The following is a 25,533-nucleotide window of genomic DNA, read 5'->3' as shown; positions in this document are numbered from 1 at the left end:
CTTCAGTTTTTCTGCTCTTCTGCTACAAGTAGACATCCTGCCTTCCTATGCCCCTTTCCCTGAGCCTCCCAGGCAAATTGCAGTTCTCATCATTGACCTTTTTTGGCTTCAATCTACTTTTTGCAGCTGGTGAGCTGAATAAACTCACTGATTCAACAGAGCAATATTTTTATTTTTTTGGTAACGGTTATGTTCAGCCAGATCTGCAGGCTAAGCATGAGTACTAATAATGGCAAAAAGGACCCAGGCGTCAAGGCAAGGGCAGGAGCATCCTCCACAGAAGCACCAGTACACTTAGACCAGCTTTCACAGTTTGTACTTCCCATATACACTGTTCTCTCTTTCCTTTTTAATGCATAATTTCTGCCTTCTTAGAGGTATTTTTTGGTTATTCATATCACATGACTATAAAAAAAGTTAAGATTAATTAGAATGTCTTACTCTCCTATAAAATACCAAAGAAGTTTGCAAGTTCCTTTGATTTCTGTGTTATGAAGGTAGGAAAATGGACAGGGAAGGCTATTGATAAAGCAATGTAAAGCTCTTCTTTAGGTAACAGATTCCAGTTGATAATTACTGCAAAATTGCTATAGCCTAATAACAGCCTTATAGCTGGATAGCACTGAATTGGTTACTGTAATCTGTGATCTCAGGTCTTAACAGACACTAACTAGTACTGTAGAGTTGGCCAGTACAGTGGTATTAGAAATCTAAAGGGAAAAATCAAGGAGAGAAGAGAAAATTCAGGGTTTGCAAATAGAGAAAAGAGGGTCATTCATGGGGTTCTTCTGACTTCTCTAATAAATTCACATCCCAAAGTGTATTAGCACTTGTGGCGTCATCAGGAAGTTATGTGTAAAATTCCCTTCAAAGCAGCTCAATCTCACATAGAAAAAGGGCATTTAATGATCTGTAGATATGCAAGATGTTCAGGTAAGACTGATTCTTAAATTCCCTGTTCCTGACCGACTGCTGATGAACTAAAGTCTCTTTGATACAAGCCCCAAGTTCTCCTGCTGAGAAGATTCATTTAAATGTAACTTGTGATGCCAGAAAGACCTTTCAGCTACATCTGGTACTTTATTATAACCTCTGAAACTTTGCTTCACCTTTGCTGGAATGAAAGGCAGATATAAAAATGCATAAAGTATTCTCACTTCTGTACTACCTGTCTATATGTGTCTATAAATTTCATTGACCATATACTCTGAGTTCTTGGTAAAATATCTCAGTCCAAACAAGCCTAATCTAACTCTGAAGCAGCACTGCTTCAAGCAGGAATGTCATATTAAGTAAAAATCATTTTATGCTAACATATAATGGGAAGTTTATATAAAATATTCATTTCTGAGTTTTACATAAGATTTTGATTTATCCATGAAATCTGCCTGAATGGGAGTGAGTGACACAGCACTCCAGACCATGAATCAATTTTGGCTCAGGAAACATTTATTCCCCTTTGTCCATCAATGAGCATGCTGTTAAAAGTGATCTGAGCTGCCAATTGGTTTTGAAGCACCCAGACATGAGAGTGGTTTATACACAGCGACCCATTCCCTGAGAACATAAACCAGCTGCAATTTTTTGATATTACTCTCTATGTACCCGTGCACTGTTCAAGAACATTATCTGAGGAATTCCCTGGAGCTGCTTTCTACCTGAGTGTATGTCAGCTTTGAGCAGGGCTCCTCCTTTGCTGCAGCACCACCTGAGCCATGCCTGCTCAGAATTGTCACTCCCATGTAACACAATCCCAGCTCAAACTCCCATGCAAGATGTAATCTCAGCAAGCCCCTTGGAATCATCTCTGCCATGAGTAAAAGCCTGCATTCTTCCAAGGCAAGGAATCAATATGATAACAGTGTCTCAGATGGATGCCTAATCTGTCCACATGAGAAACTGCCAGGAGAACACTCACTCACTCACAGTGTAAGATTAAACCACCTTTATAATCTGTCATTAGAAGGAAGGAGAGTTCATTCATTTTTCAAAGCTTTTCTATGACTCTGTTAAACCTTTCACATTTTCATGCCTGTACAGAAACTCAGAAACAAAATGCATTGCAAAAAGTAAATAAAAAATCCAATTTGCTTACAAACTCCTGTTTAGTTTTGTCTCTAAAAATCTACTTCCATTCATATCCTTCTTCCTGAACAAGTATATAAGGTTCAACCACTCAAACAAGACATCAAAAGCTCCATTGTCTTTAAATTGTGACTACTTTTTCTTTTAAACTAACACATATCTGAAAATACAACAGTCACCTTGTGAACTAATACTGATCATATGTCCAACTAATTATTGACATTAATACAGAAAACATTATATTTCCAAGACGAACTTCAGATCAGGCATTATTTCAAGGCAGGCCAGTTAAAGTTCCACATGAAACAGCACAAACCAACCAAATAACCAACCATATCTTTAATCACTAAAAAGCATTTCCAAGAAAATACTTCTAAAGGTAAAGAATTTATGCCTCAAAAACTACCCTCAAAAACTACCTCCTGGGAAGCAGAGATCTCTACATTGTCTCCCCATAGGAACAGGAAAGGAATTACCAGTTAAGAATTAAAGAAAGACAAATCAGTGGCTGAAAAAAGGCTTTCTAGAGGAACTAAATATAAGCCAATTCTGACAGCTCTGCTAATCACTTAATTAATCATCTTCAGAAACAATATTAGGGGCCATGACAGTAGTTTATCTTCGTAACATCTGTCATTCAGACAGGTATCCACCCACCCTTCCAACCAAGTATATATGAACCAAGACACAAGCTGCACCTCATTTTGGGTAAAACCAACAAAAGTTAAATAAAACTATCAATGTGATTGAATAGTTTAGGAAAAAATATTAAAACATACTGACTCCAGCTAAAAAAAATACAATAGAGACTTCTAAGTGAAGCAGAATATCAAGAAAATGACTGGCTTAGTTAGATTTGACCCTGAGGAGCAATACCTTCCTGCAAAACATGGTGATCTGCAGACAAGCTGAAAATGGTGACATGCCCAATATGAGAGCAAACAACCTAACATATTCTTTTGTCAGAAGCAGGGTTATCATCATGATTTCACAATGAGTAAAGCAACATATTGGCATAAAAAGGAGCTGGCTTGAACTCTCCATGGTCAGGCCAGAGCAGTAGTAACCAGGGCATGTCTCTCCCATCTCATGGATCCTTTGCAGCACTGTACAGCAACCCTGGTTGTTGTTGGCTGTTTTACCATCACGTGACCCATACAGGCAGCAGTTTTTGACTCACAAGGAAGCATCAAAGTTTTCTTTTAATCTGTGACTCTTGTAGCCAGCACAGTACAGGAGCAGTGTTCCCTAGAATGCAGTTTGGAAATTCCCTATCAGGGCATGGGCTGCTGCAGGTATACAAGCATGAAGCTCCAATCCCCCAAAAAACAATTTTCCCTCCCAAAACCATCTATGCCTTCTTCCAGCACAAAATACCAGCCCCAGCTTCCACTCTGAGCCAAAGGCACACCCATGTAACGTAAGGTAATATCTTGCTTTATTAAGGTATTAACCTACACCTGAATGTTAGGCCACCAGCAGCAGCACAGCTTTGCAACCTGACAAACATCTCAGAACAATCTGTCACAAAGTTTTGTCTCCATAAAGCATGAAATCCTTTAAACCCTTCATTAAATTCTGCTTTTGTTATGGAATCACAGTTTGTGAGCATTAACCTTGAGAATTACATAAATTCCCATTCCAATAAGAAGACAGAAATCCGTAACTTGCTAGAAGAAGAAATTGTTGCCATTCGCTCCACCCAGGGGGAATTTTTTTCTGGTCACTATTTTAGGTAGCACAATAAAGCACACAGTAAGCATCTTTCCTTGCTCCAAGAAATACAGTGAAATATCAGAAATACAATTTCATTAAGATGAGTGTATGGGAAGAGTGCAGATGCCCATGGCAGAGCCTATCTGGGAAAATGGGGTGCAGGTAATATTTAAAGATGTCTCACCAATTCCAACAGAATGAGGACCAGTTCACAGTCTGCAGGCTGTGCAGCTGTATCAACTCCTAAATAAAATCCAGCAGGATGCTTTTTCTAAACCCTAAAATCAACAGTGTATTGCTTTCCTCTAAGGATCCCTGTTATAACTTATCCATGATACATAAGGTTTCTTGTGTTCTGACACACATCTGCTTCTAAGCTTTTTATCAGTCACTCCTCCATACTGTGCACTTTGTTAAATCATCAAAAATCCCTGATTTGTGTTTCAAAGGAAGCACCATACTGCTTAAAAATTATGCTAAAAAATGAACATCATAGATGATCCTCCTAGAATGAACATATGCCTTTTTGATTCCCTGGACTTTTATTTTCATAGTTTAAGATGCAAATATTTTTGACCAGGGAAAAAGCAAATAGAGGGAAGGCAAATGAATATGATATCAGAGCTACTGAATATAATTCTTTTTAAAAAGCACCACTATTATTTACAGTTTGGAAAATAAAAACCAGAGACCAACTGAGGTGTCAGTTTTTCAATTCACAGTATGACAAAATGATTACCAGGTGTCAATCCAAGTATGCAGTTGATGGGCTGGATTCAGAAATCAGGTGGGAATTTTTGCAAACTGTTTTCAGAAATTGAGATGGATTACTTTATCCCCATGAAGTGAAGTCCCCCCAGAAAATGCTGCCCAGCCATAAATGCAACAAGGACTTGAAAATGGAGCCTTCCAAGACCAGGGTCACACCTAGGAGCAAAGCACGGCACGGGCCTAAACTGGATGGCAAAGTTACATACACAAAATTTCAAAATGACATTTCAGCCTTAAATTCTAACACTGACTCAGCTTTGGAAATAGAAAACCAAACAGATACTTCTTAAAATAAGGTATAAATGCTACCAATAATAATATGAATTGCTTTTTACACTAAAATATGCAAAAAAGTAATGGGATTTTTTTTACTCACTTGGATAGAAAAACAGTAATTAAAAAACTTGACACCTTCTTTCCACCATACAATGGACTCAGCCTAGCAATCTCCTTTCAACATTTGTAATTATTGATATTATTTAATACTGAAATTTGAAAGAGAATTATTTATTATTGAAGAAGATTCAAGCTCATTCAAATTTAATTTTTGTTAAGGAAAACTAAAAGGGGCGCTTGCTCCATCTTAGCCCCCCACCTGGTAAATAAATAAATAAGTAGTATTTTTATGTTTATGGCAAGTTGCCAATGCTTAAATCAGCCTCCTTGAGAGGCTGATAGAGCTGTTTAGTCACTACCACTTTGTTTGAAAAACTGAATGAAAACCAGGGAGGCTAAAAATGTCTTGGTTTACATTCACTAATACAAAAGAGAAAAGAAAGAGTGATAATGGATACAGTGAGGGTAGCTATGCCTAAATACTTTAGAGTCAATCTCCTTAAAAACAATGCAGGAGGGGAAAAAAGAGTCTAAAAACCTCATTGTTCTAATTGCTTTTCATGGGGCTAATTGGTTGGAAGTGACACTGGAGCTTCTCAAAAACGAACTACAGTCTCATTAAAATTGTGAAGGATTTAAAATAAAGAATAATTTTGTTTTTTCATCCAAATTCACTGTACATTCTTGGCTTTCCTATAATGACCTCACAGTATTTCACCAAACAGCTCAGGATTTTCCCACTATGGGGGTTCCAGTTCACTCCATCTTTTCACTCCCCTTAAAGCCTCTGCATAATATAAAGTTGTTTAATGATAACAGGCTCTGGGAGCCCCTGAAAGGAACAGAAGGAAGAGCCTAGAGTAGAATGCTTGCTTCAGATTTCTTGTTGACTCTGTGCAGCTACTCACATTCCTGAGTGTACTGCAAATTTAAAATACCAAAAATTATATATTTCTTATTTTAATTGCAATACAAAGATTAGAAACAGATCATGACAGAGAGAAACTGAACCCTTCTGAAAACAATTTTATTGGTTTTTTTTTTAATGACTGCAACTGAATATAAAGTTTTATTATTTTGAAAATGTTTTGACATGTGTTGAATTAAAGCTGAAACAATTTCTAATGTAAAACCTCATCTAGAGATGAACTGAAAAATTTACTGGTTCAATGCCATGGCAAGAAAATTTGGCAATGATACATATTTCTTGAAGTCATTAAAAAGCTGGGAGATTAGTTTTTCACCTAATGCATATTGTGGAAATATACCTTATCAGACCCATTTATTCTTAATGCAATTTAAATGACATCAAGCGGATTTAAGCAGACACTAAAAGCAGTACTCCATATTTAAAAGAATGCTGTACACCATTTTCACAACCAAAAATCAAATGAGATCTGAATAAACCAGTTGTGACCAATTCTTCAGTCCTACTTGTGTCCTAAAAATCCTCAGTATCTGCTAGAGCACTTTGGGGATGTATCACCAAGAGATTATTGGCCATCTACTTCAAACCATTTAAAATTAAGAGACAGTTTTCTGTAAATTTTCATCTTCCTTATCTTCACTAGTATTTTCTATCAGTAAGGCTTACTTCCCATTGTGCAGAATACAGAGGCAAACTTGCTGTAAGTAATTGTTAATTACAAGTATCAAAAAGTACAAAATGGTCTGTGAAAGAAAGGCTCCTTGGCAGCAGCTGTGAAAAGTGAGCCAAGGTATTTGAGAATTAATCTGCTGCTGAATGTGCTCCTACAAGCGCAGCTTTGGAAATGAAGTTAAAAGAAGCTACTGCTGGCCAGCCACAAATCACTTCAAATATAAAAATAAAGACCAATAAATCATCCAAAAGGCAAATCATCATCGTAAGGAAGACAAGAAAAAATCTTACAGAATTACTACTAAGGGTCAGATGAGGTCCCCTTATTCCATGCCTTTTATTTCACAATGACATGGGGATATTTTGTCTCAAGCAGAGCTAAGTGAAGAAAAGTTTCTTGAGGTTTACATGACTTACAAGATTTTAATTTAAACCAAGTACAAAGCTCAGTTTCAGCATCCCTTATTAGCAGCCATGTTACAAAGGCCAGCAAATTGGGAGGTAAAGCTGCTTTAGCAGTGATGCTTATCTGACTTCAACACATCTTTCTTCATGTTTCAATCAAAGAACAGTTGCTGTCATCCTCCTGAGAAAACAGTGATAACAGAACATGGAGCCAGCCCTAAAACCTGCTAACACAGGAGCCTTTGTGGAAATAACTCATCTGCCCTTCAACTTCACACACAGCAAAGCTTGTGACTGAGGGGAAAGGACAGAGGTAGCTGGAACATTCTTTCAAAGCCCTGTGCTCCCCTTTCCAGAAGGACTCGGATCCAAGACCTTGCTCTCCAGCTGCTGCACCTTGATCTCCAGATACCCACAGGGATGGTCTGACAGCAGCCAGCCTGTCAGTATGATCACAAACTACTAAATCCATCAGTGCCCCGGCAAAAACCTTTAGGACAAAGCATGGTGTGTCTTAACATTGACAATCATATTAGCAAAAAGTTATTTTTTAAATAAACTATTAAACTGCTGTTTGGGTTTTTTGTTTGACTTTTAACAGTTTGATGAGTTTTGGGACTTATTAATAGGTGTAGAAATTATTTCTACTGTTCAGTGAATAATTTGGAGAAACATCTCCTTAAGAAAAGATTTAAACCCAAGTAGTTTCAGTAAAAATAACATTCTACAACAAATGCAGTAGTGAAAAGAAATCACTTTAATGGTAGGACAGTGCATTGAGACATCATGTCCTGGAGAAAGGAGGGAAATCCTTGGACTTACTACCTTTAACAAGGATCATCTGTAGGGTTTTATTTGGTGCAGACAAGAAGAAAGTGAAAGTTTCATAAACATAACACTTCAATTGATCTAATTTTATTCAGTTCTTATATGAATGAGATCTGTGTACTTTTTAAAACATAGTCACACATCTTCCTTAATACATGCAAGATATTAAAGTCCTCAAAAATTTTATAAAATTTACAACTAAGGAATGAATTAATTTTAGGAGGTTGAGTAACATTCTCCTCTCAAAGGAAGATAGAGAAAATGAAAAGTGAAAATCCTTCTAGGATTTCACATCATTCCTATAACTTCCAGGAAATAACTGCTAATACATAAAATCTCTAAAGATTTAAACAACAAACCACAAGCACCAACATATCGACCTTCAACCTAAAATAACTTTTACTGTATATTGACCTTCCTCATACAGTTGTTTCTTTGCCTTGATAAACAAAACAGCATATTAAGCATGCTGCATACTGTAGCTTTGTTAACACAAGAAATTCCCATGAAGAAATGTGTGTGAGGAACACCTCAGAGCTGCATGTGCTCACCTTGCCAGTTGCTAACCACTTTGGTAAGTAAAACTTCCTGCCAATATGAACAACTGGATCCTTTGGGAGGGAAAGCTGGCGCGCTCTGCCCCATCAGCCACCCAGCAGCTGAAGGGACATTGAGCAGCACCTCCCCAGCACACACATGCCCTGCCTGAGCCCCGGGGGAGCCTCAGCTGGGGCTCTGCTCCTCAGTGTGGCCTTTACAAGCCCTTCCTTCTTTCCCTGCCTCACAGAGGATGCTACTGGTCAAGCTGGGCTCACAAAATAATAAACAGCATTTGACTGCGCCTGCGAGAAACATGCAGCTCATACAGCTCAAAATGCAAATTTAATGGGATGGGTAAATGCCAGATGGATTTGCATTCATGTGGGCTCAGCTCAGGTATGAGTGATTGGAATGATTGACTCTGAAAGCTTCCAGTCACTCTGTGTAAATAAGGATGGATAAAAAAAAAAAAATTGGCATCACTGCTCAGTCCCTGAGAGAAGAGTCGAGCCAACTGGCCAAAGGAATTTAGATCTGGACTTCCTTGAACATATCAGGTTAATAATAAAGTCCATTAAAAATGTATCTTAATCACTAAAGAAAGAGCCATGACATGCATTCTTTCAGCCTCAAATGTTGATATATTTATTTTTCAATGCATGTCAAATTTTCAAGCTTTCAGAAAATAAAATAAATAGGAAATTGCTAATCTAATTAGTCCAATATATTTACAACTTATAGTAATGTAATGGCTTAGAGTGTGCTTGCAAACATAAGATAAAACAACAAAACATAGCATATACATCCAGGCAATTAGTGTTTTCTTTGAAGTTGCTGTAAATAGGAATCAAATGCAAATATATCCTTATAGAACCAGGAAGTCATGCCAGAGGGCACCTTGTAGTTTTTGAAATATTGTTTTAAATAAGCATATTGACCAGTTGATTAATTTCCAGTGATGACACTGCAGGTATCTTGGGGTTTTTTTAGCTCAATGGCCATATTGTAATTTATTGAGTGCTAGATAACCTACCAGATTCCTACCTGGAAACTCAATAAACAGCACTGTCCTAACCACAAAACCAAAATAGCTGAGTCTATACTTTTAAGACTTCTGCACAACAAGCTGCCTTTTTACTAAGTGGCAAACCCTTGGGAAAACACTACAGACCTGATCTGGAATCTGGTAGAGCTGATTTCTGCCTGGACATAAAGACAGCTTAAATCTGGTGAATCAAACCCACTCACAGTTTTTAGCATTGGGAATTCTTTGATGGTGCATGGGCATTTTGGTCATGTTCTGTACCATGATACAGCTCTTTCACCACAGTAATGCAAATAGTGCACAATTCTGAGAAAATCAGAAGAAAAGGGAAATTTAGTAGATGTCAAATGGCAAAAAAGCAGCTATTAAAAGAGTATATAGGTTCTCACATAAGCATGAGATCCCTTCATCTGCTGTCAATGACAGTTTGTAAAAACAACATTATAATAAATGTAAATGTACATGCTATAGTAATCTAAGGAAAGCAATATTTTCAAATACAGATATAAAATTATGTGCACCAAACGTATTGAAGCTTAACATACATTTGACTCATTATTTCAATCTGCATGTGTGTACTGGTCTTTGTTCAGACAAGGGGAAAAAAAGGATTTAGACATGGAAGCCTTGGTGCACTACATCATACTGGGCTCCAGTTTCACATTGAGATTTTTTTATGACATGTTAATTTTGTTTTAAAATGGAATTCCTTCTGCTAAACCGGTAAAGCTTTTGATTATTGACTCCAAGCACAGAGATTTCACATCATAAAGTTATTTAAACTATGTGCACACCCTACAGATTAGTAAGTGCCAAATTCTTCCATTGTTTCCAAATTTTTGTCCTGCTTGGATATAATACAAGCTGTCCTATACAATATAACATCTCTGCCAGAAATTGCTAAAGTGAGAACAAGTGTTCAAGACTCATTGCAGCAGTTGCCTTGGAAATTGGCAATAAGGATTCAAAATTCTTTCTCTGCCACACACCCAAAGATTTGAGTCATTCCTGATTTCACTGGAGTAAATTTATACTGTGCACTCTGTATTCACAGATTCTTTCTGAAATCTCTTCTTCGTGTTCTACAGGAAAACAGACAAACAGAAATTAGGATGCATTGTTTGGAGGGAGAACAGTGAGATGGATTCCTACGGCTAAAATACATTGGGAGTGCACTGGAAAGGCTGCCAAGCAGCAGCCCTTGACTGTCTTTGGAGAGTGAAGAGTCCAGCAGACAAAGCCCTGGCTCTTAGAAATGAAAAGCAGAGTGTCAATGATGCTCCATCCACACTGAGCGAAAAAGTAATTTACTTTACCTTCTATACAACTTCCTACACCATTCCTGATTACTCTTAGCTCCTGAAAATTATTTAGAGTATGTTAAATTCTGTGAAGACCTTTCAAACGTTATTCTAACAAGTGGAAAACAGGAGACAGGATATTGTTAACCTTAAAAGTCAAGGGGTTTAAGTCAAAAACTCATTAAGTAATAAAAGTGAAACTCTAATCTTATGATATGTTATATTTTATGTTCTATATCTAACTGTAATGTACATGTGTGTTTCTAAATCCATTTTACATGTCAGAATTCTCCATCCATTACTGGACAATTCTTTAAAAAAAAACATTCAAAACCTAAATGCAGCCTGGCTATCTTACTGAATTTAGACATCTGACAAGAAAAATCAGTTAAGATGTTTTTTACAGTATAGTTTCAGTTAGACATGAAGAACACAAGAACAATTTTTTAAACTTTCCTAAAGGGAGTAGAGCTTTGGCAAGAATTGACAAAAAGCCAGAATGAAGAAGAAAACTTCTCACTGCTCATGTGTTATTGGTAGCTCACAAGAGCAAATAAAAGCATCTGAAACAAATAATAACAGTTACAATATTATTGGTTTAATAGTTTGTTGTGGGTTTTTTGACTTAAAACTTGACCTGTTCTTCAGCTAATTTTTTTAAATATGCGCTGTTCTGTATGTGATTGAAGAAAATTTACCTCACTGCGCCAATTATGACTATCTCTTACTGCCCAAGTGCATTACTGTAGTAATGTAATCAATATAAATTGTCTAACTGAGCTGGAAGAGCCTTTCAGATTTGCCTTTGGGCTGGCAAGATGCTGTGTATGCTACATCTCCACCCATACTAAATCCCAGGCAGTTTATTTTGTATTAAAGCTTCTGTGTAGTGACTCACCTAGAGTAGCAGACAGTTTATATGTGTTAGTTATTACCTTAAGCAATGAATAAAACAACTGTTTTCTATTTTGAAAGTCAGTTTTCTAAAGGGGCTTTCATATTCATAGCCTGAAGTAATCACCAAAACAAAAGCTGCCTTAGCACAACACAGCCAAAATCAAAGGCAGAAGGAAAACCTCCTCCTCCTTTGTGTTCCAGACCTCACCTCCCTCTCCTTTCCTGCCTTGAGGTTTCAGCTGTGTGCTGTTCATTCTACATAATTTGACTGTTTGGGGAATCTAACCAAATTAATTAAAACAAACAATTTGAAAAGTTAATTTATGAAATAAGGAAGCAAAAGGTAGATGATCTATTTTACATATATTTCCTTCAGTTAATAACTGGATACTTAAGGCTGCAGTAGCCACGATTTTAATTGGGAGAAAAGAAGTTGGATCTGGGGTAGGAATGCAGATTATGAACTATAGCAATGCTACAGTAAATAAATTTTACTGTCAAGTGAGATTAGCCAAAGACAAGAGGGAAAAAACATAAGAAAAGGAAAATAGGAGAAAATGGAAACAAAAGGAATTCAAAAGAATGATGGAGAAAATCCACCAAAGAACAACTTGAAGAGTTGAAAGAAACTATGACTATTTTTCTCTCAGTCCTTTGTTGTTCTCCACGTATCCTAACTCTACCCCTAATGCTCCTAGCCCACAGTTTACCTACCCTTCTCATTGGACATAACCCAAATAACCTGTTTTGTCATTCACCTTTTCACTCCATCTCAGAAGTTCAGTCCTGCCAAAACAAACTACGCCCTGCCCTCATGCTAAAGCCAACCCAGTCCTCCAGCTCCTTCCTGCCTCCCCTGCTGAAAACACACCCGGGGCTGCAGCTCTGTCATCCATCACACAGGACAGTCACACCTCTGGAGAGGGCTCTTTCCCTCAATCTGCACTCCCACAAAGCCCGTTCCCAACTTCACAACACATCTCTTCCTTCTCACTCCCATCTCACCAAGCCAAATCTTTCCTCCTCACTACTGGCAGTGGGAATGAAAAAGCAGCAGAAGAAAGTCAGGATGTTATTTAGCCAAAATTGCTAAATCTGATCCAAGTACAACTGTCTAGTTTTTTGATGAAGTTTCAGTTCCTTTATAAAAATGGCAAAACCAAAAAGAAATTATTATTCTATAAGGCAGGAAGAATATTTTCTGTCACCTCATCATGCTCCTTTCAGTTCCTGGGAATAGCAGTGTCTTTCTGCAGTAATTTTCATTTAAGGACCACTACCTTATACAAGCTGTACTCTTGTCATAGGCATTGAAATATTTAATAATTTTGCAGAATCCACACAGTTCTTCAGGACATTAATTACCAAGCTTTAAAAGATCATCTACTACCAGAAACTGCATCTCACTATGTTACTCATATGGTCACCCTAGAAGCTAATTAGCAAAATAAGCCAAAAAGTCAAACACCCAAAACAAGCAAAAAAACCCAAACCATAAAGGGGGACACATTTTTTTACAATTAAAATGCAGATTCAATATCATATTGTAAAATAACTTTGAACACATCCCATATAAAAAAAGCCAGTTGTAACAAGACACTCAGATCCTTCCTGTTTGTGGTTTAAAACTTTTTCCCCCCCTCCCCATTTTCATTCAGTATTTCAAAGCAGCATCTGGGTGAAACATGTTCTAAATATTGTGATTTATTTATTGCCTGCAACAATACTTGGCAATAGGAATATGCATGCAACAACCCCAGACAACACTTGCAAAGACACAGAGAAAAGCAAGCTCTTGTAAAAGACAATTAGTTCCCTGAGCGAGTGGGCAAGCAGCGACATGCATCTTGAATGACATGTCTAAGTTTCAACAGCAGCTTGCAGGAAACATTTACATTTGAAAAATCCCTACTTTGACCTCTTTTTGCAGTTTGCTTGCTGGCAGATAGGAGTACATGACAAATGAAGCTAATTGAAGCGGGCTGGATGCCAGAGAGCACCTGATGGTGCTGTAGGTGAGAGGTCAGTGACACTGAACACCAGCAGGTGTAATAACAACCTCGGGCTCTCTGTAAAGGAAATGCAAACAAGAATTCAGCCCCGGGATATTCGGGATATTCAGGACAGAGCCGACCTGTGACTGGCAGCCAGGCTGCCCCAGGAGATGGGTGATGCTTTGTCACAACTGTATCGTGACATGGCTTTGAGCAGTGTCTCACAAAGTACGGAGTCTTGACCTAAAATCATGAAGCAACATAAAACTGGGCACTGCAGAAGAAAACGGTTTTTCTACTATTAAAAAAAAGCTCCCCAAAGACACAGAATAGGTTGTTCTGATGCTCAGCACCTGTTTTTACCTTTATCTGTCAACATTTAAAAATCACACTGCTGGAACTACCTGACCATCAGTCTTGCAAATACTTGATAAGAGAGTAACCTGTTCTTGCAAACTCTGCACACTCTACTCACCACTTCTGGGAAGAATACAGAAAAACACTACGTAAATAACATTTTAAACCAATGTTTTTTCATCTTACTAAATTGCATTATTTTCTCAAACACCTCTCCTGCAGATTTGGAGGTTTTAAATTCCAACTATTGCTTTTGATCTAAGGAAGAGTGATTGGCTGATAGACAATATTTTTCTTGCTAAAGGCTTGCAAAGATTGCATTATAATACCAATAGCAATGCAAACAATTTGGACCAACCACAGTGCAGTCTTGCAATAAAGCCAATAATCAGTGCAGCTTTCATAGACTTAGGATTATTTTGTAGAATACCAGATCCACACTTGATTTTTTGAATATTTGCATCTTTTTCAATTTTAGAGTTATATATTCCATGCTTTTTTAGAATCTGGCAATGGATCTCTGTCCATTTAAAAAAAAATCCATCATGGTATTAAAATAATGTAGGCGTTTTTGGGCAACAGGATAAATAGTTTAATTCGTGTTTTCAGGATCCTAGTAAAAACCATCTGTGTCATATGTGTACCTACATTTGATCTCACATGATAAAATTATGAGAAAAAGAAATACTGAGCTTCATCATTAGCTGAGTGGTCTCTGAATGATGATATGTGGTAGATCCTGCTTGGTGAGACAGATGCTTTGATTTTCTTTCACATGAAAAATATCTATACTACAATTAATTCTTAATACATTTTTTCTCAAGATGATGTTACATCAGGCAATTCAAGTGAGGCCACTTATTTAAAGACTCATTGATGAGATTCTTATATCATACCTGGAGTAGAATACAGCAGTGTTAAATTTAGATTGCATTCATGATTTATACTGCAAAGAGAATCAAAATCATAAAAATGAGAACAGCATAGCTGACGTTCTCTCCAAAAGTTCTGGTGTGAAATCTTGCCCTCAAAAAGTCATGGGACAATGACAGAGTTTACTGACACCAATCTGCTCTGTTATAAATCCTCCAGGACAGTGGAAGCTTCATGTGCTACATTCTTCCTCTTCAACAAACATGTATTCAGCACTTAATAAATAAAATATGATGAAACCATGAGAAAATAAATATTTCTAAACCCAGTAATATAGTTTCAGAAGAAAAAAATAAAATTTAAACACCCACTGTCATTACTTCTGAAGTAAAAACAGTCTGTGGCTTTCAGATCTTCCAGCTGGTCAAGTCTGTTTCTGAGCAGCTTTTATGTATAAAACCACGTACCACCACACCCTGCAGAGCTGTTGCACCATACCCCAAATTCATGGTGCTGTTGACTATTGATGAATTTTTCTAAATATAGAAAGCATACACAAATGAAAAATATGCATCCACTTCCACGTGCAAAGAGCTTTGCAGTTTCATAAGGTGCTTAGCAATTCTTCCTTTAGAGAAGTTCCTATTCTAAGACAATTAAGTTGCACTTACATGCATCAGATCACATAAAACCATGAAACTGAATGCACAAAGACAGCATTTGAAATATTTCTAACATCAGTTATTAACTGAAGCTTGCTTTATGGGTGCTAAGCAGATACTCAGCTTTGTCCCTCCACCCATTTAGGGGAAAATGTACTTATGTGTTAATCACCTGCTGGGTGGTGGTGGGGAATCTATCCTTTGATCAAAGGAGACATACTGGTTTTACTTTACATCCTGTCTCTCTGCTCTCAACTGGCCCATAGCTGGAGGGATTCATTTCAGGATTTTTCTTTATTCCAAGTATTCTGTTACTGGCTGCATACCACCACTCAAGGCATCAGGGCTAAAACCAAACACTCTTTGTGGTACACCCATATGACAGACTTCAAAATGGAAACAATATTGAAGTTAAACCTGTAAGATCAAGTTCGCTGAAACCCTGCAATGCTTGAAGCTTTTGAACACTTCAGCATCAGATCAAAGTTTGACAGACTCAAGGAGAGAATCAGTACATTTAAACCTATCAATCCTCAAAGAAAAACAGAGCACGTTGGTGAAAGTACAGCTGACAGTGCTCATTTGGTCTTGGTGCTAACAGCAGTCAAATACAGCCAGAGAGCTCATGGGTTTTTCTCTGTACTGTACCTTTTTTCTGTAACTGAGGCAAAGTTTTCTCACACAGCTTGTTTAAAGTACATTTTTGGAGCTACACTGCTTTTAAGAGTGAAAGACAAGGTATTTTTGTTCTGAGGGATCACATCCAGATAAAACTTTTCAAATTTCCATTCAAGCAATAAGACTCTATCTGTGAAGGATTCATATACCAGTTCAGCAGTATTCATACTGAGACCTCTCTTCCCCACACAACCAAAAGAAAACGTATTTTAAGACACTGCAATTTTTAAACAAGTTGTCTTCACGCCTTCTAATTAAAAATTAGAAACTTACTAAGTAAAAGAGATAAATTTTTAAAAAAAGGAATTAGTACTCTGAGCTCTTTTCTCACTCGTAATCAGTTGCAGGCTTTTTAGGTTGACAGGTTCAATTCGAACAACTATTGCTACTAGCAGATATTTTTGAGGATTATTCATTTTCTTTAAAATGAAGAGTCATTCTAGTTCTAAATATGTTTCCACCTATTTATTAGTCAATGGAAATAGATTATAAGCCTCAAGGTAAAGAGATTTGCAACACTGAAACTGTAAAATAGCTCATTTCAATTATAAAGCAATTAACAATACAACAGTTTCTTATTAAAGTTTCTGCCACTAACTTTAAAAATTAGGCAAATTGACAAATGGAGAATAAGATCTCTTAGAAGATGAGTTGTGTAATAGATGGATTAAAAGCTGAATGTGGGTTGGTAAAGAAATCTGGCAAAGAAAAGGAGCTAGCAAATGTCAAGCAGTTTTACAAGTTTTTTTAAAAAATGTAAAAATATGTTACAAATGAGTGCTGCAGGATCTACATAAATTTCTCAGCAATTTTGTCAATCTCAACATAGTATGACTGTGGGTAAGTTAAATAGGGTGGATAAGGATGCTCTCATTAAATCTAACCACAGCTGCAACATAAAGCACAGAAGAAAATTTACAAACTTGGTAAAAACACTTCTTTCAGCAGTAGAACATTGAAGGCAAGAAATCGTTAACATTTTTTTCCCTGCAATTAATGTAAGTAAGGATATAATACTCAATTCCTTTAAAAAAAACATAAAGGCAATCTTAGAGCACTTCCAATGCAAAAGGCTTGAACACAGTTCAATCAGAATGTTGGGATCTGTTATTACTTACTCAGGTATAAATTGCTATTGGCCTGTAGGACCAAAGTCAGACCTAAAACCTCTAACTGCCATAATCAAAATCATCCTAGCTAACAGAATCTCTGAATCACTAAAAACTTACCTCAGTGTTTGCATTTGACCCTCACCATATTCTTGGAGTTAAAAGGAATCCTCATGAGAAGCTCATGAGCAGCTCAGCAGATGGAAGACACAACACAAAAAATGCAACTGTGCTGCTTTGATGGCTCCAGCAAACTCAGACTGAGGCCTCAGCCACCTTGGGAACAGTAGCCATTTATAAGATCCCAGATTTATTTGAGATTTATCACCTAATTTCAAGGTTCTAGAACCATGTGTGACAAAATTAATCATATTATTAATATAATTGGCTCAGAAAAAACTTGTTGCAAGATCTATCAAAAATGCCAACTGAAAAAAATTTAGAAGAACTTGTTTTCCTAAAATGTTACACAGATTTATTCTCCAAAATTACAGCTCCATGGAAAATATCATTTATTACTGATCTCCATGCTTGCATCTGGTAGAAATATGTCTATCTGCAAAATGAACAAAGAGTTTCTGATTCTGATTAGTTCAACAAGAAAACTGCACTGGATAAATTTCTATTATTTTAATAACCTGATTACCTAAATTGGTGCTACAGCCTTTGAAGATAAAAGTGATTTCAGGAAAGGTCCTTTTGTTTTTAACTGATGGTTATAATTCTCTTCCAGACTAAGCTTTTCCACTTGAAGATGTTAGTGCCACTGGCTGCTGTGCCCCAGCATCAGCTGGATGTTATCCCTGCTCCTCTGCTCCCTTATCCACACCAGGCACGCACAGCCAGGCTGGCCGGTGAATGGGCACTCATCACTGCTGATGCTAACCTGGCTTGAAGTTGATAAGGGATTGATAAGGGATTGATTCCTTCTGCTGATGGATCAGGGGGGTTACAATCCCAGCATAAAAGAGCAGCAAGTGGACAATGGTGGGTGGCAATAATCAATAATGTCCTCAGCTGGCACAGCTGGAGGCTGGGGACAGAGCTCCTCATCCATTCAGGTGTGCTGTGGAAGGAATCCAGCTCCTCATCCCTCTCCCCTAGGAGACTATGACCTCTTCAAACCCTTCAGTAACACTGCTCGAGTGAGTAGCTTGCTCATTTTAGTACACAAGTTCTGGTTTAAAGTAAAACTAGAACATAAACTGTGTAGCCAGCCTGGCTGGCTTTGGCAGAACTCAGAGCCAAGCTGAAGAACAGCTCATGGCCTGGACAGCCAGATGTGCTGAAAGGCTCCAGGAGGGAACCAGTGAAATCATCACAGCTCTTCTGGAAAACAGATCTATACATATTTTCACTGGTTAATTGTCTGTAAAGTAAAGATCAAAACAGGAACAAAATGAAACAGCAAAGTTCTGCCATTTCTGACATATAGGGACGTTCCATCACCACTGGAAATGAACAATTAGCCCGAGAGATTTTTTAAACAAATAAGAACAATGATGCCAAAACAGATGACTAATTAGAGTGGGACAGTATAGTGAAATCAGAAATATTAGCAGACATTTCTTAGCTATTTCTAATTCATTACACTGGTATTTACTACTAGAGCAAAATTATACAAATAGCTTGATATTGTCAAAACAATCCCAAGATGCAAATACTGAACTTAATTAAATCTCACAAACCAGTATTTCCATACCTTTCTGTGTTTTTACTCTCTGTTGTAGATTTATAAATTATCAAGCTTCAGCCACTGATTTGAGGCTCACACTCAAGACAATCCCACCCTGCCCAATGCCTTTACTCTGTCAGAAAAAGGACAGCAGTCTGCAGGGATGCCTGCTGGAATAGCAAAATGCTTTCATTTGTTTCTTTGCACCTACACCATCCCCAGCTCAGCCTGAGCTCCAGCCCCACTCCCTGAAGATGTGTTTCCATTATTGAAGGTGGAATAAATGAAAACCTGAAAATCTGCTCCCATGCAGAGCAGAGAGCACAGCAGAGAGCGTGGATGCGACTCCAAAGTGGCTCCAGCCCTGTGGCTGCGGGGACTGCCTATCTCTGACAGCAGTCAGCACCTCTCAGGGCTTTTCCTTGAGAAAACCAAGAGACAAATGCAATGACAACTGGTATTTCATTGATGTTAAGTAGGTCAGCGCAGGGAGGATTTTTTACTTTTTTTCTTATTTTTAAGGTAGCATTATGGTACTGTAACTAAGAGAATACTAAAAATAGATATTAGAAGATTTCAATTAGTATAAATTTTCCATTCTTTCATGAACATTTTCTCTTATATTTTTTCATAAACTTCCCAGAACAATTTATACAAATCTTAGTTATTCTTTTTTTTTTTTCATCTTTTAGTATTCAATTGTAAAATCTTACGTACAAAAGTTTGTCATATGGCCTTTGATTAGATCAGGAGAAACTTTTGCTTCCAAACAAACCAGGACCTTCCAACCAGAGTGATCTGCAGGCAGTCCCACATTCACATACCCAAATATTCACTAACAATGCTTCAAAATTGTTTTCAAGACAAATAAAAGACAATAATTTCACACATTCTCATGATAATTTGTAGATGTGAAATCCAACACAATGCAATTCATCACTGAAGTCATATCTTTAGAGCAGATTTTTGCTACTATTTTCAAGATGTCAACAGCTTCAGATTTTAAACAACAGCTAGATGATTTTATTACTCGTGTGAAATCAGTAATTAACCATTCCATTATACAGCAACTATAGCATTTCAAAACAAAGATGAAAGCTATGAAAACACATACAGCCTTTTCTCACTTTCTACAGTGTTTAAAACTGCTCTGGTATGTTATTTATTTTTACTATGGAAGATTATAAAAGAGCACGACTGATGATGATGGTAGCCCTGTGATAGTTGTCATCAGACTGACTACATCAAAAGCTTTAAAGTTCAGTTCATCAGCTACATTTTCTCTCCTTTGTACACCTTCTGCACCTGCAGTGAAAAAGCTGAGGCCAAAGTTCAGGCAGAATGGCCTGACTCACACAGCTAAAATACAAGGAAGAGACAAAAACCTATTGAATTTATATAATTCATTTCTACAGTAACACATAAGGGTGATTTGGTGCTTCATAAATACAATGTTTAAGATTAGATAAATGCCTGTCAAAGAACATCTAGTTCATACAAATAATTTTGAGAATACATTTAGGTATATGCACAGGTGCAATGAATACTGTGTAAATGTGTGTTATGAATAGAACAATCAAAAGGAAGAAAGTGCTCTGAGTAAAAACTGAACAGTACTAAAAGAAAATAATACAAACAACAGGGCTTTCATTAACTCCAACAGGCCCAGGACTTCAACTTCCAGCCTTAACTCTCATGTCAAGTGATTGACACATTGCCAGTATATAATCAGTAAAAAATAACCAAATACATACAGCTAAACAAATCCCCACTTTTAACGAGACCCCTCTGTCTTCAGCAGTGAGCAATTAATATCAAATATATAATATCAAATATATAATACCAGCAGTACTGAAATCTTTTAAGAATAAAAGAAAGGTAACTTTTAAACTAATATAAAACATCCCAATAAAAATAAAAGCTATAAATGTCTTCCATTAAGAACAAAAGTATTAACAGGAATAAAGACTAGTCACAAATCTGTCCAAGGTTTGGAAAACGAACATTGCTTGGGAGGTTCCTCCCTTTGTTTAGTAAAAACTAAGTTACAGTAAAACAACAATCATGCCTAAAAATTCACAAATCCAAAATGCCCTTCAGCTCCAGTCAGTGTAGCAACACCCATTTATCTAATTAAGCATAGAGCTGGTATTCACACACTCAATGAGAAAACTGAAATGAACACTGCAAACAGTCATGCTCCTTTTTTTCCCTTGCCTTGCATGCTACTGATGCTCATTTCAAAGCTAGCAAGCTTTTTTCCAAAACAAGCCAAACAAAAAGAAAAATAAATTTTTTACAAAAGTCCTAACTTGAAATAATGAAAACAAAAAGCAGAACAATAGCTAATAGTTAATGCCTTTAAACACATCCTTATATAGCAACATGACCAAATTCTGGTCTGCTTTGTACTGCTAGTTTTAGCAAGCACATCTTGAAAGAGAATTGTTCACCACATCTCAGCAAAGACAAATCTAGGCACCACATTTGTTTTATAACAGCCTTCTCCTCCTTCTCCCTGAAGCGTATGAAACACATCCAATAGTTTGAAGTGAACAGCGAATGTTTGCCTGAGCAATATTCTCTCATCCACTCTGCAGACAATTTCTGTTTTGAAGGAGTTTTTTACTGAATGGCACTGATGCCTTGTGAAGAATGCCTACACAGCGTCTAACAAGGCCAAATTTTAAATTTACAGACTTCATGGGCTGCTTCTAAAACCAAATTTAGCAGTCTAGCTGAATGATCCCATTTCCAAAAGCAATAGCTGTCAGCTGCTGCCAGGCACAGGCTCCAGTCACTCTCTGTTTCACGTGTGAAGGGAACCCTGCTCTGAGGATGTCACAGACAATAAATTTGTCCAAACATCCGATCTACTTCACATCTGACACAGAACACAGTCTACAGCACTGTACAAACAAAATACTGTACAAACAGGTTTTGTGCTGAGCTCTCTCTCACACATGCACAGCTTGTGGCAAAGCCTGAACTGTTTTTCCAGCGTCTGCAGCACTTCAGTGGTTGGAACTGGAAAGGGAAAACAAGCACTTGTGTTCTACCTGCACCACAAAACATTTTCTGAGGGTCACATGGCTTCAGTTACCCATGACAGATTGCTATATAGGCTTAATTCTTAAAACTTATCATCACCTCATGATTTTCTTTCTTCTTTTTTCCTCTGTAAGGGTGAGGAGAGGGGAAGAGATCTTGTTTCTAACAAGACTCAAACACTGCAGCTACTAAATGGGCGGGCCAGGGAGATTTCCCTGAACACTTTGTAGGTTCTCTACAACCTTACAGCACTTTCTCATCCTGAAGTTTAAAGGGCTGCACTTTTTTTTTAAACTAACTATGTTTTAAACATAATTAGAGGCCCAGCCTGCACTATCTTTACTGAGGCAGAGTCCCACCTCAGGACCTCCAGAAAAGCTTTAAATGCATAAATCAATCATAACCATTAGTCTTGGAACAAAACAAGATCAGAAGCTAAATGTTTTGGTAGATCAGACACTTTTGTTTTTTGGTAGGGAAAAAATCCTCTTGAAGAAAAATCAACTACAATTCAAAAGCATAAAATCTATTTTACACTGCTCTAATAGATGCTAAATAAATATTCCCTCAGTCTCTTGTCAGCAACTTTCAAAATCATTGTATTCTTTATACACAGATTTTCTTAAACCAAATCAAATGTTGTTTTGAGTCTCCAAAAGGGCAAAAACATGTTCCACATTGCAATGAAAATGCAGTCACAGTTTAAATAATTTCAACTGTATAACTACAAATTATGACAAATATACAAAGTACAAAATAGTAAGGTGAAGATTTTTTTCTAGAAACCCACATTCTTGCAGTTCAAATACTTTTAAAATTAAATTGTTTCTATTCTATTTTCCTCTCCAACATAAAATATATTCCTCATGCTCATTCTCTTGCTTTCTTCATGTTCACAATTAGCTTTTGATAGATGTCTGCAGTAAGAAAAAAAATACATAGAAACTTTTCTAAATAAGACAGATATACATCCAATTTAATTTTATTAATGTTGTGTTTTAATATACACTCAGTTGACTGAGAGATTTGATTTCCCTCAGCCATACTACTTGTTATGAAAATCAGCAGAGTATAAGAGGCAGAATGGTAAAATGCCAAAGGCAATATAATGTGTAGAAGCTTTAATAAAACATTAATCTTTGCTTATGTGAGTAGATTTTGCTCCTCTGAACAGGCCCATTGAAGTAAATAAAATTGCTCCTGTCAGAAGTAGTGAGCAACATGTTCTACAAGCAATCCACCAAAGCCTGGTGTCTTCAGCAATGTTGAAACCACGGCGATTTTGGGCTATAAATTACCCACAGCTTCAAAGGCAAGCCCCAAACAAGTGGATATGCATCAACCATACGTGACACACCATAACAACACAATTTACACATCATTTGGGAGGCAAACAATTCAAGCTGCACTTTGTACTCTGGAATATCACAAGGAAATTATTGTATGGATGTTATTCTACGATAATATTTCAGGCAAAGGGCATGTATTGCACAGAGAGATTATACTTCCCTTACTAGATATCTGCTGCTTGTTTTAAAATTTCACTGAAACATTTCAGCTGAAGAGGTAGTCTCATGTTTTTCCATGAATATCACAAATTCTATTCTAGTAAAACTGCATGCTTAATCTGTGGCAAAATTTCTTAAGTATCAAAGTTTCATACATACTCTGCAAAGATATTACAGTGCTCTTAAAGGGATTTTAGAAATGGTACAGCAAATTAATACTAGTTTAAAGAATTCACCTACTGAAAAAAAGAAAATTGTCTAGACAGATACAAATACATGTATTTTAAAGTTCTGTACCCACCTACACCTTTAGCCACAATAATTTATGAAGAAAACAGAACCACTAGACCATTAAACCATTAGACACAGTTTCTCATTTTTCACTGCATATGAGAAAACATCATCACAGCATTCATAAACACACTTGTCAAGAAACACACAGCTCCATGCAGTGTAAAAGAACACACAATTAGACTGCAACATGAAAAAGAGAGAAAAGAGAGTTTCTCACCCCTCAAAACAAAACTGGAACTTTGGTTTATAGGAACGGCTATGCCCATATACCCTCCTCATCATCCTGTGTGCCAGACATGAGGAGATGTACAGAGAAGGTGTTGGCATTGCAATGAAAGAAAGAAAGAAAGAAAGGTTAGTTACTTTGGTGCATATGAAATTCAATTTTCTTGGCTTTTAACAACATGATTTTTTTTCTAATGAAAGCCAGTGAACACACATGAACAAGCTTGTATTACATACACAAGAATCTGCATCTATAGCAACCAAAAAACAACAACAGTGATGTAAAATTTTTCCTCCCCATTAAAACAGTGTGTAGGAAGATGATTATAAGATTAATATTAAAAGATTATCTATTTTTTAATTGCACGCAATTCAAGCCAACAATGAGAGCAATGAAAAGGTCAAAACTTAGGTAAGCAAAAAAATTAATCAAATTGTCTTACCCTTTGTTAAAAGATACAAAACTGCTGAATAACCACAAAATTCATCATTAAGAAAGTAAAAGTACACTTTTCCAAAATGCTATCAATTAAATTTATCTTTTCAACATATGTTAAACACTGCTCATTTTTGGATGAATAGTTCTTCCCCTTTTTTCCAGTTTTGAACCATTGGGTTTATTCATTTCAAGTTTTAGGGATAAATAACATTAATGACAAATACAAAAATTCATAACAATTTCTTAATTTGTTTTTAAAGGGGATTAATTTATGATAGATAAGTTGAAAGCAGAAAGTCTTTCTTCACATTTACTATAAACTTAAATTTAATAATAAAATAAATTTTGATAAAATCTAAAAAATTGAAATGTTCTTCCCCAGATACACTAAGATGGCAATTTTGCAATGACTCTTTATCTAAACACACATAGATGTGCACATGCACAGCTATCTCTATATACAGTTCTAATGTGCCCAATGATGTGACACTCAGCTGCTAGAACTTAGAGGGGAACAGCACAATGTTTTTAATTTAACTCAGGATTTCAAAGTAAAATAAAATCTTATCATTTTACTATCCTTAAAATTCAACCATTAGTATCTTAGAAATATTTAAAAAAACCATTCAACAATTACAAAACCTTGAAAGTTAGCTAGTGGAACATATTGCTGGCACTTAATTAAATCCAAAAATCTAATAAAATGAATGGTAATTAATTATGATTGAAATGGACAGGAATTTTAGCCTGAAAGTATACACTGCCAGTATCACTACTGTTCCTAACCCATTCTTGGAATAAAAAAGAGCTCCCAGATGTCAACTGTTATTAAAAACCAGATGTTAAGATAGATGTCTTGCATGTTGCTGAATTAAGTAAAGAAATCTGACAGTCAACTATAAACTTAGCTATCATTTAACACAGAAGAAATGTGGGTAAATTTTTTACAGTTAACTCAGAACACATCTGAGTCACAAGGTCTGCACAAATACACCACAAAGCAATGGCAGAGTAAGGCCTGAATATCCTTATTTATTTTTGAAACAAAGGCACAGGTTCTGTAAAACCTGCAATGGGCTGGGTTTGCCTCACTGAAAACACAAGTTATTCCTCTGGATTCTGCAGGAGCCATTCCTGGTCAGGC

At 36.7% G+C, this 25,533-nt stretch overlaps 1 protein-coding gene across 14 annotated transcripts in view; it reads right to left on the bottom strand.

The window, feature by feature from the left end:
- Positions 1 to 25,533, bottom strand: part of ERC2 (ELKS/RAB6-interacting/CAST family member 2) — a 402,457-nt gene that overhangs the window by 83,455 nt on the left and 293,469 nt on the right. For all 14 annotated transcript variants that reach the window (XM_026792408.2, XM_074549878.1, XM_074549880.1 and 11 more), the window contains one exon: positions 23,943 to 24,008. In XM_026792408.2, coding sequence (XP_026648209.1) covers positions 23,982 to 24,008 — 27 coding nt within the window. In that variant the 3' untranslated portion in view covers positions 23,943 to 23,981. The remainder of the gene's footprint in view (positions 1 to 23,942; positions 24,009 to 25,533) is intronic.

The sequence above is a fragment of the Zonotrichia albicollis genome, chromosome 12 (assembly GCF_047830755.1).
Source record: "Zonotrichia albicollis isolate bZonAlb1 chromosome 12, bZonAlb1.hap1, whole genome shotgun sequence".
Lineage (NCBI taxonomy): Eukaryota > Metazoa > Chordata > Aves > Passeriformes > Passerellidae > Zonotrichia > Zonotrichia albicollis.
Note: the sequence above shows the minus strand (reverse complement) of the source record. Positions and strands in the feature narration are given on the sequence as shown.